This window comes from Hydractinia symbiolongicarpus, chromosome 3, assembly GCF_029227915.1.
Source record: "Hydractinia symbiolongicarpus strain clone_291-10 chromosome 3, HSymV2.1, whole genome shotgun sequence".
Classification (NCBI taxonomy): domain Eukaryota; kingdom Metazoa; phylum Cnidaria; class Hydrozoa; order Anthoathecata; family Hydractiniidae; genus Hydractinia; species Hydractinia symbiolongicarpus.
This window is the reverse complement of record NC_079877.1, coordinates 4,340,743-4,353,997: the sequence shown is the minus strand read 5'-3', so window position 1 is coordinate 4,353,997 and position 13,255 is coordinate 4,340,743. Positions and strand designations below refer to the sequence as shown.

Sequence of the window (13,255 nt, the reverse complement as noted above, 5' to 3'; positions counted from 1 at the left end):
CCCTGCCTTTTTCTTATAAGCAGTCGGCATGTAATTCAGCATCTGGGAGGCTTTCATTGAGAGCAGAGTCTGTATCAGACGTTGGAATCTAACCATCTACTTCCCCCTTAAGTACTACTTCCTTGTCAGTTTCTAAGAAAAATTTCATTCTCATTACTTTTATCAGAAGATAAATCCTCACTTAGTGAAGATAATCCAAAGTCAGAATCGAAAAGATACTGCTCTAATTTCTCCCTAGAGCATGCAGCTTCTTTGGATGTTAACCTTTTTTTGCTTGACAACTTCTTGGATCTTTCCCGATCTTGAAATAACTAGGTTATAGTTATTTCAAGATCAAGATGTTTACGTCGGCAAAACAATTTCTGCGCATGCGTATTTGAAAGACTAGTTTATGTAGAATAATTTTACGGCAGTCAAAAGGTCTCAAATTTTGTGAAGTAACTAGGTTTGCGTAATATTACGTCAGAAACAAAATATGCAAGTCCGGGACTGACATAATATTATTATATCAGAAACACTAAATGGGTTAAAAAGAAATTTCTGAGCTTTTAAGCTTTTTTTGAGCTTTTTTCAGATTTCTCCTATTCAAAATAGAGTTAATAATTTCTCGGAGCAAACCCTGAATTACCATCAACCAATGAGCACAAAGCCAGCATGGTCATATCTTACCATTTTAAATAGTATAAAAATTAATTATATTTGCAATAATGACTTTAAAATGAATTCCAAAAAAAGTACTTTTCAATTTCAAAAAAAAAATACTTTCCAACTATGACATTTTACACCACAAGTCTACAATGTTGCAGCACAAAAATGCTTGTTTACCAACTCCTGTTTTCTGTGCATGTCAAAAGAAGGTGTGTCCAGGTATAAAGTGTGACTGAATCAGCTATGCATATAGCAGCAAAAATAGACATGAAAAAATTGAAGTTTTAGAACTACTGCATTATAGCATAAAACATATATACATTTAGTTTTGTTTCCTCAGAAAATTATTTTAACTAAAAAGCTTTTATATGGATGTATAAATGATATTAAAACTTGTATTCATGTCTCATCAATGGTGTCATTCATTAATAATTCATGTTTTTCATAAACATAATATAGCTTTCTATATATATTCAGGCCACAAAATTTTGTCATTTGACAGAAATGGAGCTTCATTTACCCAAATTTTACCTTAGGGTAAAAGTGCACAATTTTTTGTTGCCCCCATTTTGTTGTTAGGGCAATGATTGATTAATGATCTACTAATAGGGTAATAATTATTGAAAATAATAAAAACAACTCTTTATGACTGCAAATAAATACGTGTTCTAACAACTTTCTGACTTTTATTACGCAAATGTTGTCTCACTTCCTAGCCACCAAGTTCCTGTTGATCTTCTGACCTACTGCTGATATCTCCCATTATACACACTTGTGAAAGTTTGGCAAACTTATCTACTGTTTCTCTATTTTTTTTCTCCAATAAAGCTTAAAGAGCTGGGGACAAGTTAAAATTTTTAAGAGACCTAAATTTATGAATTGGAGAGGTTGGTATGGCCCATGTCACACTATTGATCTCGATTGCTATTAAAGCAAATATGACATGACAAGTTGATCATAAAAATAAATTCATGAAATAATATACTCTTGGCTAACGAAAAAACATTCACACCATTTTAAGGTCAGTACTAGGTTATGTAACAGAACGATTGTTACCTCTAAATTTTGTGGCCTGTATATTGAATCAAAAAATCAACAAATTACAAGCACTATTTAAAGAATCCAATTTTCTTTAAGATTTTCTATTTGGTAGTTATAGTTATTTTTAATGGCTCTAGATTGACTAAAGTTTAAAACTAAATATCTGTTATAGTTATTCTATTATAATTATTTAAATGTTTTAACAAGTTATATATACTTAGGCAAAAAAATACTCCATGTGTATTGCTTTTCTTAGTTGTCTTCTCTTGAATTAGGCATGTAAGGTATTAAAAGAGTACAGTGGACTAAGTACCAGTCAAAATGAACAGAAACCTTCCAACACAGAAATGGAGTATTCTGTATTGAGCTATGATACAAAAGGAAGTCCTACAGTTATTGCTGAAAAACCCAAAGATGTAAAGCATAAATTATTTGAGGTAACATAATTTTTTATTTGTTATATTGGGCAGAATTGTTGAAATTATAAGGTGATAAAAATTTTATACCCATCTTTACACCTAGTAATGACTCAGTGAAAATTAAATTCCAATGTTTTTTTGCATCAAAAGTTTATAATAATTTTGGTCTTTATAACCTAGGTTACATCAGGACCATTAAAGAGTAAAAGTTATATCGCATTGGACATAACCAATGGTAATTTACTTTAGTTATATACTTACACATTTATTATAAGTGACCCTAGCCTAAGGATGTCTCAGAATAATCTTAAAACGTTTTCATCCCCGGGTAAACTTTTTAATTACACATTGGCAGAAGCCTCCCTAGTAGGAACTCTTACCAATGCTTAAACAGCACTATAATGTGCTTCAGAGAATTTATTTGTGTTTATTTATGTTCAAAGCGATCTTTTATGTAGGAAAAATTATATTTCTTAAAAATAATCAAGACAAACTGGAATCTGGTACTGCATTTACATCTGAACAAGGTATAATTTTTTATTATTTATTTATCATAACCTGTTGCCCTGCCTGTTGCCCTGCTAATAGCAGAGGTATTATGAACATTGAAAATGAAACAGGATAGATCTTTAACACCACATAAATTTAGATTAGTTTTTCATGCCACAATTTCTATATTATGATCTTTAAACAAGACCTTACTAGGAGTACAATTGTCCTTGCTAAAAATTAACATATTGGTAAAGGGGGAGGGGAAGGTCTAAAAAATAAAAGTAAACAAAGAAACTCTTCATGATTCATTCATATACAACAATATCCATATGCTGCATCAGTGTGCAAAACAGACTGTGTATGTTCCAGCCACTGCAAGTCTACTTCCAATTTTCTGTGGCCAGTTGGAGAAAATACAGTGATAAAAATACAATAGTGTCAAGTCCTCTTAAGATAAGAACTTGCAAGTTAGAAATAAAAGTTAACTGGTATATGCCTAACTAGCACCAAATTATCTTGATCATGTTCATATATTAAAACGGGATAATCATCGTGAATAAGAGCTTTTTCTTTCGTATCATGTCAGCAGAATAAACTTTCACCAATCTAAGGTTTTCAAACATTCTTATGCTACAGAGTCAAAATATCTTGAGAATCCTCCAGCCAGGTGACAGATGCCAAATCATATGCATGAAGTATTATGCTTGCACTGGTCTACTGAATCATCTGCAGAGTGAACCTGACAATGCAGACTATAGCATTGACCCGTTTGATGTCCCAGATGACAAGTGGTGCATGGAAGACGTTCTTCTTCTGTTAGATTAAGATGATCAAACAGATGAAGTTAATATTATTTATTGAATTGGGAAATAGATATTATGTTTAAAATTCTAAGATATTATGTTTAAAATTCTAATATTTATTTAGCTCCTCCCTTTTTTTATTTTCCTCAAAAAATTATCTCAGTAACAGAAAGAACTTTAATATTTGGCATAAATACTTATGAAGTCATCCAGCAAATTTATGATCCATAATTTTTACTTTTAGTTTTTCAACTTGTGAAATCTAAAACATCAAAATCAAAGCTTGGAATCTTGCTGGAAAATATGAATGTTAAAAATTATTATTTTGAGAATTTTCGTGTAAGAATTTTTATGATTTATACAAATCTTTTTTTTTTAGATTTATTTAAAATGATCCTCTATTTTAATGTATTCATTTTTGTTTATCTACGATGCTTTTAGTCTCGTGAATTGTTTTGTCAAGTCGTTCAACAAATCAAAATAGCTCATTCTAAAGATATTCACTCCTCAGAACTTTCTGTATTCGTTGGTTCCTGGAATATGGGTAATTTTTCTTTTGATTTGTTGCTAATGCCATTCACAATTAATCATCACTCTTTAAAAAAGAGCCAGTCATGTTGGAAAAAAGCCCAACACATATTGTAAATTTCAAGAGTGGTCATCATTACTTCGTTATAATGATAAGTTGTAGTAACACAAAAAGAAATATGATTGAAAAATCTTTATTTTTTGTGGTTTTATAAAAGTTTATTGTAAGACATATGTAGCATCAGAATTTTGTGCAACACTGTTTTATTTTTGCCACATTACAGTCAGGGTAAATAGTGTCACAATGAAATTTTACCTTGTACTACACGTATCATGATACCATTGCAGAAAATTAAAGTATTGCATCTTGAAGCGTTTGGTCTATTTTTTTATGTTTGTAATCCTCTATTTGTTAATTTTTGGGTATTTTTTGTAGGGGATGCTGTTGAGGGAGATATCTCTGAATGGTTTAAATGTCTTGGTCTTGGAAAGACTAGACCACAAGAGTTTTGTCATATTGCATCAGATATTTATGCAATAGGCACACAGGTATTTATTTTATACTAGTCAGTGGCCCGTGGAAAAATCCACGGGTTCGCCTGTCCTTTTTCTACAGTATTGCGTGTGTCTTGGTACTTGTGGTACCATTTTGAATGACAGACTATTTTTTTCTCAGGAAAGTGCTTATCATGAAAAAGAATGGGTTAAGAAAATACAAACGTGCTTAAAAAGTGTGTTTCGCAAAGAATTTAAACTGGTAAAAGTTGTTTTTTGTACTCATTTCTCTTTCAGCTAATGATAGGGTATTTATTAATTAGTTTTATTAATTAATGGCACATATATGCATGTATGTATGTATATGTATAATGTGTATTATTTTTACCATTTATACACAATTTTAATTTGAAGGAACAAATAATGCAAAGTTCTCACTAGGACCAGTTAAAATTAGGTTTTTTTAACAAAAATTACATGACAAAATATTCTGTCTATAGCATTTCTTCATAAAAAGAGAAAGACAAGTCATCTAGTCATTTAGTCATCAGTATTTTTTCGGTACACTAGGTTTTTAAAGTTTATTGGGTTAATGTCTATATTGATTTGTAAATTCTAGTCATAATTTGCTATAACACATGATTGGTTGGTTCACATGATAAAAATTCTTTAACACCTCTAGTCTTATGCTTTAGTAGATAGTTAAAGTCCATAGTGTGGTTGGCATATTTTACTTTTGATTACTATTATAATTTAGTTAACCTGCTACTCTATGTGGGACATCCGTATCGTCATTTTTGTCAAATCCGAGCTACTGAACTTGGTTAACTCAGTAAAACAATCAAGTGTAAAAACTGGTATAGCTACCGTTTTAGGTAAGTGTCATTGTCACAATCTCTTTATAGTACTTGTAATAAAGATGCTATGGATTTTGTAAGAGCAAAATTAAAAAAAAAGTAATGATTGAAATAATTATGTAAAGAAGGTAAAAAAGACTCCCTTGATAAGTAAGTTATTTGTATTATAAAAAAATAAAAATAAAACTCTCGTAGTATGTTTATGTCCAGACTTAATCTGAATCACATTCTATCTATAAAAAGGTTTTGTTTGTTGGACAATAACACCCCTAAGGTGAACTCATTTTAAAGAGAAAAATTGTGATATTCATTAATTAAAAATAATTTACCAAATTCATCTTTTGTAGTTACTATGCTTAGAATGCTTGTTTATTATTAGTAAATGTAGTGTTTATCTGCTTCTCATGAATTGTTCAATGTTATAAGATGACAATGAGTTTATATTAAAGATTTACCAAATAGAAGCAACAAACTGAAAATTTTAACAATTGTTGCAAAGATATAATACAGAAGTTTATTACAATTTTTATTTTATGTAATACTATGTAATACTAGTATTTTTATAACTTCTAAATTTGTGCAGTATGCAATGTATTTTATGTAATACTATCAGTGCAGTATGCAATGTGGAACATTAGTTCAAGTGTTGTGATCATTTTATCAGAACTTATAAATAAAATATTTAAGTTTAGAAGACTGAGGGAAGAAAAGTGTTTGGAGCGTATTCCAATTCGGTATGGATTAGTAGTGGATAAAATTTGTACCGTACAGTGAAGTCCTAATAGATGGTTTACAAAGAAGTCTGCTCTGGTGTTTTTAATTGTCAGGCAAATAAGTTCAATTAATGGACTTTTAAACTTGAAGTGGTGATAACTGTTTAAAAGCCATATATAACGCAGATATATTTATGTGAATATAGTATCACTTAAGGTAACAATCTGCAACAAATTAAAAGTGGTTAGGAGTGAGCATAGTCAGATGATTTTATTTTTTGATGTCAGTAGATTTTATCCCAAACCTGTGTGGCATATGGAAGGTGAGAATGAAAAAGAGCAAAATAGACAGAGCCAAGAGTCTGTGATATGTGGTAGAGAAGTTTTGAATGGATACAATTTGTTTTACTAAAAGTGCTTTAAGGTTAAGGGAGTAATATCATGTTACGTTTTTGTCCAGAATTACTCTTAAGTATTTTAGGGTTGATGTAAATAAGAGGTGACCTAGGCAGCCACCTAGTTTCAACCTAATGTTGTAGTTGTTTTTTTTCCTGGCTTTTTTAAAAGGAATAACTTCAGTGTTTTTACATGCAAAGGAATTTTATTTAGCAATTTTATTTTCTTTGCTAGATTCCATAAATAGTTAATAAAATCTCAACACGAAAGATTTTATTTGGCTTGTGTTATTTGTGTTTTTTTATGTAAAGAATTGATCTAAACACAGTTTGTTTTTGACAAATGTCTGCATCGCAAATTTTAATTCACTTGCCTTATAATATCTTAAAATTGCTTAGGTAACAAAGGAGCAGTTGGTGTATCATTTAATGTTGGGACTACTTCGTTCTGTTTTGTAAACTGTCACTTGACTTCAGGAAATGAAAAACTACAAAGGTATGACCTTGTGCACTAGAGTATTCTTCGGTAAAAAAACTGTTCATTTAGCGTAATTAATTTATGAGGTATTTTTATGTATTGAATTGATTTTCATTTTTTAGGAGAAATCAGAATTTTCATAGCATATTACGAGGTTTAAATCTGGGACAGAGAGACAGTTTTGACCTAATGTTGTCCTTCCACCACTTGTTTTGGTTTGGCGATTTAAATTACAGACTTGATCTGGATGTTACAGTTAGTTTTTAATTTATTTTACTATTTAAATAGATTTAGCATGAGCTGAAATATGCATAACTTACCCTGAAATTGTAGTTAGAAGCTCAGGCATTGATTATAATTAACTTTAGGGCAATGAACATGCTTTTTATTTTTTAAAAGGATATTATAAAGTGGATTATGGAACGAGAATGGCAGAAATTGCTTGCAGCTGATCAGTTAATTGCTGAAATACGAAAAGGAAATGCCTTTATTTCTTTTGGTAGGTACAAAAGATATGTAGACAAGCGTTTCATATTACAGTCAAAACTGATTCAATGTCCACTTTTGCTTCAAGTAAGCTGCAAATATCACATTAATCAAATTTATCACTGCATTAGAATCATTGACAGTTGATTGTGCAAGCAGCTACTTTTGAGTTTAGAATGGAAGGGGCTGGAATGCAGTGAAAATCCACAGGTTCACCTGTCCTTTTTATACCGCATTGCGTGCCTCTCGCTATTGCGCAGCTAAACTACAATTTTGCGTGACAGACAGACTGACAGACAGACAGGCGTATACGGGTATTATAATATAGATAAATCAAAATGGTGAAAAAATCAAGAATGTAGTTTAAAGAATAAGTGCAAAAACAAGTGGTGACACCTATTCATGAAATAAACAAAAGGCTTATGCTCCTTAAAGATATAAAAAATTTAACTTGATATTTCCGGTGTGTGATTTAGCTTTCTTTTAAATTATTTATGTGTGTTGTAAAGGAGGAAAGCAGCAAGAATAAGAATGTTATAGGTAAAAATTTTGGGCAAAATTAGAGAGGGGCATCTATTTGATATTGAAGAGTAGGTATTTTTGTAGAAGAGGAAGACATATCATTTCCACCTACTTATCGATACACACGAGGAACCAGGTCAACATATTGCTGGACAAAAGAAAAAAGAACTGGGGTGAGTTCCGAAATGCCTCTTACTCTTATTTGTAAAGTTGTTTTTTTGATTGACTTTTTTTACAGTTTATCATTCATGCAAGCCATTAATGTTTTCTTAAGTGATGTTATACATTATCTTTATTTAAAACAAAAAACCACATTACCATTGGTTATTGTTTGTTAAAATATTATACTGAGAATATGATATTAAAAAATGTGACAATTTAGGTGTTTTTAAGAAAGTGAGATGCTGGTTGATGCTGTCAGTTAGTTCAAATATACAAAGTAAAAAAAAACTTTGAACAAAAGTTATAAATATTTATCTGTGTAATGATGAATGTTAGGTAGCTAAAGTCTTAATTCGTTTATCTAAAACTTACATGTGGCTATAAAATTTTTATTTAGACAAGAATTAATGTTCCGTCTTGGTGTGACAGGGTGTTGTGGAAGTCGTATCCTGAACTCACCTCCTGCAACACTACTTATGGTGAGAATAACAATTATTGTTCATTAATGTACCTTGCATCTTTTTTAAAAAATTCTAGCTCTTGTTCATTCCATTTTTCTAAACTTTTGTCTAGCTGAATATAAATGTGAATATCATGTAAAGAGAAGAAAACCTGAAAAAATTTTGTGCTTTTTAACCTTAAAATAACTGCATTTTTGGCAGCTAATCACCTCTGGTTTATCAAATTAATTTTGTATGCTTACAAGCTTTGAAATAACAAGGTTGGTAGACAAAGTCAAAATTATTAGGAGAGGTTTGTTGACCCAATATTTGCCTTATACCTACATCGTAATGCCCTTTTATAGGTTGTACTGAAAGTATTTGTTCAAGTGATCATTCTCCAGTGTTTGCTACATTTGACGTAGGTGTTTTATCTCAGACGCTTGCTGCTTCAAGTCACGAAGGTAAGTTTGGAAAGTTTGTCATGTCACTTGCCTCAAATATGTGTATTAGAAAATGGAGTATTAGAATTTGGAGAAGCAGTATTGATTGAAAGAAAGGTGAAATAGGCAGTAAGGTTTTGAAGATTTATAATTAAAGTGAGCTAGTTTGACAGCATTTATTTACAAATGTATTAAAGTCAATTGTATTGTTTGTTTACTTTGTTGTGATTTATTGTTGTTTATTTACAACAAACAAAGATGCCATTCTAATTTTTTTTTCATGTTTGAAATAAACACCACTGGTAGCCCTTAATCCTGATACCTGTCTTTACACTAAAGAAACTTTATAAGAGCCATACAATATATTTATTACCATCATTTATTACCATCGTTTATTACCATCATTTATTACCATCATTTGTTACCAATATAATCTTCATGTTCTCTGATTATTATAGGTTTTACTTTTCTAATTTACCCTATGCCTACAAAACTTTATTATAGATCACACAGATAGTGGCATGATCAAAGCGCTTAAGATTGTTTTCTTCTCTGCAGAGGCTAAGGTACATACAATAGCAATAATGTTTTAAGGGTTACTAAATAATGCATCTTCAGTAGTGATTGGTAACACCTTATTCATTAAATTTATGTTAACGTAATAAAAAAAATCCTAGTTTCTTTTACATGTTTTCTTCACTCTCTCTTTTACACAGTTGCCCATGCTGTCAATTTAGAACTCAATGTCACCCGTATTATACACAAGAGAATTATATAAAAAAACACACAATGCGAAAGTATGATATCAGTTCTGTAAAATTGATGTGACCCCAGCCTTTGTCTATTTGCTTCTTGGGGATTTTCCCTGAGGAATGGATTGCTCACAAAGTCACTTTTTATTGTTTAGATACTAACAAGTAGCGGCACAAAATTTATGTTAGAATTTCATTCCAACTGCCTAGAAAGTATGTTTGTATATTATGCAATTTAAAATTTATGTTCATCTCTATGTTAGTAATTGTATTTTAGAAGTTCTTGAACTGTGGTAAAAAATTTTTAAACCTTTAGAGCGTGTTATAACTAAAAAGAATTCCTACACGAATTGCAGAAGGCAGACAGATAGTCTTTTTAGAGGTTCTATTCCTTCTGATCACAAAACATATTCCTATCCCTGGTGGACAAAAACGGATTTGGTTGATGTAAGGTTTTGTATTTGTTTTAAAAGACTACCTTCAGCTTATTTAACTTTTAACAAAGTGTTCAATTTTTTTTTTGTACCGCTTAGCTTCATCCTGTGTTGTCTGACTTATGTTATCTTGAAGATCAACACTTGCTTGTTGCTGTTAAAGGGGAGGATGGCCAGGAGTATTATGGTATAAATATTTGTCTTATTAAAAGTGTGGTTATTTTCCCCATTGTTATTACCAAAACTGGTTATAAATTGCAAAAGGGAAATTCCCAAATAATGCTGACATCATCAAAAATCAACACCTGCGCAATCGCACGCTATTGAGAATCGGGAAATTCCCAAATAATGCTGACATCATTAAAAATCAACGCTTGCGCAATCGCACGCTATTGAGAATCGGGAAATTCCCAAATAATGCTGACATCATTAAAAATCAACGCTTGCGCAATCGCACGCTATTGAGAATCGGGAAATTCCCAAATAATGCTGACATCATCAAAAATCGACGCATGCGCATTTGAGTAGGGGAAATTCCTTATTCAAAGCTATGACAGCGCTAGAAATTCTTGGTTGAAGCATGCATGTAATAAAGAGAAATGAGTTGGTTTAAAAATCGATTTGGTACACAAGAAATGTGCACTAGGGCGGCTCAGGAGAACTCCTTGCTACTCAAGGATGTTCCGGACCATCTCAAGACCAAGGAAATGTGCACCAGGGCTGTTGAGCGTCACTCGCGGCTGCTCGAGGTTGTCCCAGACCATTTAAAGACCCAGGAAATGTGCACTAGGGCGGTTCAAGAGTACCCTTGGTTACTCAAGTTTATTCCGGATCATCTCCTGACCCAGGAAATGTGGACCAGAGAGGTTGAGGAGGAACTCCGGATACTCGAGATTGTCCCATATCGTTTCAAGACCCAGGAAATGTGCGCTAGAGTTGTTGGACAGAGACCTTTGCTACTAGAATATGTCCCAGAGCATTTCAGATCTCAGGAAATGTTCCCCTGTGGGTCCACGTAGGAGTTGGTTTAGTATAAGGGTAGGGAGATCACGATAAATGGAACACTGCGATGAATGTGAACGCATACTCGATGGGTACGACAGATCTCCTGCTGACGAAGATTCTTCATAAGAGCTAAGCTACTCTGCTGGTCCTGCTACCAGGAGTACATCACATACAATGGTGGTAGTTGGGATTGCGCAACGATATAGAAAAACCCTTGTTGGGGTTTTGTCTCTACAATAAAGAAGATGTTGATTAAATTTGGAGACAAGACTATAAAATCCGAAGACTTTTACACCAACTCAAAACCGCTAAACATTGAAGAAGTGCAAGTCGAAAACAAAGTTGTGTAAAAAAAGTTGTGCTGAGCAACTCTATCCCAGACAATAAGGCGAATGATAAACGCTTCGGGATTGGTTATCAGGACCAAGACGGCAGCCTAGCACCGCTACTGCTCAAGACCCCTGAAAAGATTCGCTCCAAGGGTGTCTCTCAATACAGCGAAGGTTCCGCGCTAACTATGTCATTTGATCTGGCCAGCTATCCCGAGTGGTTAGATCAATACGAGGAGATCTTGAACAAGGTGAATTCTTTGGAAGGGTATCGCTTAACCAACGGCGGCAGTACTTCAGCACCAAGTTGAAGAAATGGGATGGGGAAGTCAGAACCAAATTCCACAAGAAGAAGATACCACGGGGAAGCCGTGAGTGTAAGGCTATCATCAAACTAGCCAGCATCTACATGCAAGGTTCAAACTACTATCTACAGACCTACCTAGAAGAGTGTAAATTTGAGAGGTACAGCGCTTACTACTTTAGCGACTCCGATGACGATACGATCGACAGCTTCACTGTATTGTAAGTGGCTTGTCAAGGTTCTATGGTTGTCTTCAGCCATAGAAACAAACATGAACGTTCCTGCACTGAAAAAGGAAGCAAAAGCACTACACGTTCCTCACTACCCCACAATGAACAAAGCCCCTCTTCTCGAGGCGATCCGCAAAGCCAAGTACAAGGACGTCTCAATGCAAACGGACGGCCCCTATTGCGAAGCGTGTACCAGGATTACCTGGCAGAAAAATCTCGAACAATGCCTGAGAGAGCTCGCTGAAAAGCAGCAAAGAGTCATACATGACTGTGGTCTTATCATCGATCAAGACACGGGAGAAGTACTCGAGATCGAGTAGCAGGTAATCTAGTGTGTTGTTCAACACACTAAGCTCAAGAGATTACGAATACGCAGGCGGGGCTTCTAAGTACCACTGACATACTGTGCATATTGCAGTTTTTTAAAGAGTTCATCTTTGGCTTCTTACCTGCCTTGTGCCACAAGCTGCTGACGCTCATTCTCGTTGATGGAATTCACAGCCCTTTTTGTTCGTAGTCAGATCTGCTCCTTGAGCACCATGTAATGTTGTTTTTTCTGGATGATCCACGTAAACTCATCGTTTGAAATTGTACCGTCTTGGATCGCTCTGTAAATCTTATCGTAGACAGTGTCTAGCTTTGATTCAGCTAGGAGCTTGACGCACTCATGCTTTCGCACTTTTGCGCCTATGTGTTTGGAAGCATTCTTTAAACCTACTTGCTCCATCCCTAAATTGCTATAGGGGCTCTAAATCCGGTTGCAAGCGTGGCAATACCTGCTAAGGAGGTGATGACAGTAACACAATCATGCCGTGATCAGCATAGCGAAGCCCTATCCCCCAAAGCTTGAACTTTTTGTAGAGTTTTTCTCTCTCTTTGATCTCTTCTCGGAAGAACGCTTCGATCTCTTAGATCTTTTTTAACCAGTAGACCTGGCTTTCGTGGAAAGTATCATGCTCTTGCTCAGGCGCACTTGGCGGTAAAGTTGGTAAAGCTTCATAACATCAGTCATTTATTCTATGAGCAGGTCCATCGTAATTCCCACGAACGAAACGTTCTTATTGTGGTGATACTCGTCTGTCAGCATGAACTCGAGACGATCGGTCAAGCCCTTCAGGGGAAGGTACACAGGGTTATCGAAACTCCATGTAAGCATGTCTCCCCAGGCACAGCTCTTTGGTGGGAAGCACGACAAGAATTTTCGATTCCTTCCAATCCAGTAGGCAATCATCTTCGTCCAGCTAAGGGCAAACGAGTCTCAGCCGCTGGTAGGCGTCAG

General features: G+C 33.9%; 1 protein-coding gene across 2 annotated transcripts in view; it reads left to right on the top strand.

The window, feature by feature from the left end:
• Positions 1–13,255, top strand: part of LOC130635538 (phosphatidylinositol 3,4,5-trisphosphate 5-phosphatase 2-like) — a 39,965-nt gene that overhangs the window by 12,409 nt on the left and 14,301 nt on the right. For both annotated transcript variants that reach the window (XM_057444898.1, XM_057444897.1), the window contains exons 9-26: positions 1,965–2,126; positions 2,289–2,343; positions 2,567–2,635; positions 3,648–3,742; positions 3,845–3,947; positions 4,368–4,480; positions 4,608–4,688; positions 5,184–5,301; positions 6,791–6,887; positions 6,992–7,124; positions 7,269–7,368; positions 7,962–8,050; positions 8,437–8,518; positions 8,845–8,943; positions 9,427–9,488; positions 9,830–9,887; positions 9,991–10,121; positions 10,208–10,295. In XM_057444898.1, coding sequence (XP_057300881.1) covers positions 1,965–2,126; positions 2,289–2,343; positions 2,567–2,635; positions 3,648–3,742; positions 3,845–3,947; positions 4,368–4,480; positions 4,608–4,688; positions 5,184–5,301; positions 6,791–6,887; positions 6,992–7,124; positions 7,269–7,368; positions 7,962–8,050; positions 8,437–8,518; positions 8,845–8,943; positions 9,427–9,488; positions 9,830–9,887; positions 9,991–10,121; positions 10,208–10,295 — 1,735 coding nt within the window. The remainder of the gene's footprint in view (positions 1–1,964; positions 2,127–2,288; positions 2,344–2,566; positions 2,636–3,647; positions 3,743–3,844; positions 3,948–4,367; positions 4,481–4,607; positions 4,689–5,183; positions 5,302–6,790; positions 6,888–6,991; positions 7,125–7,268; positions 7,369–7,961; positions 8,051–8,436; positions 8,519–8,844; positions 8,944–9,426; positions 9,489–9,829; positions 9,888–9,990; positions 10,122–10,207; positions 10,296–13,255) is intronic.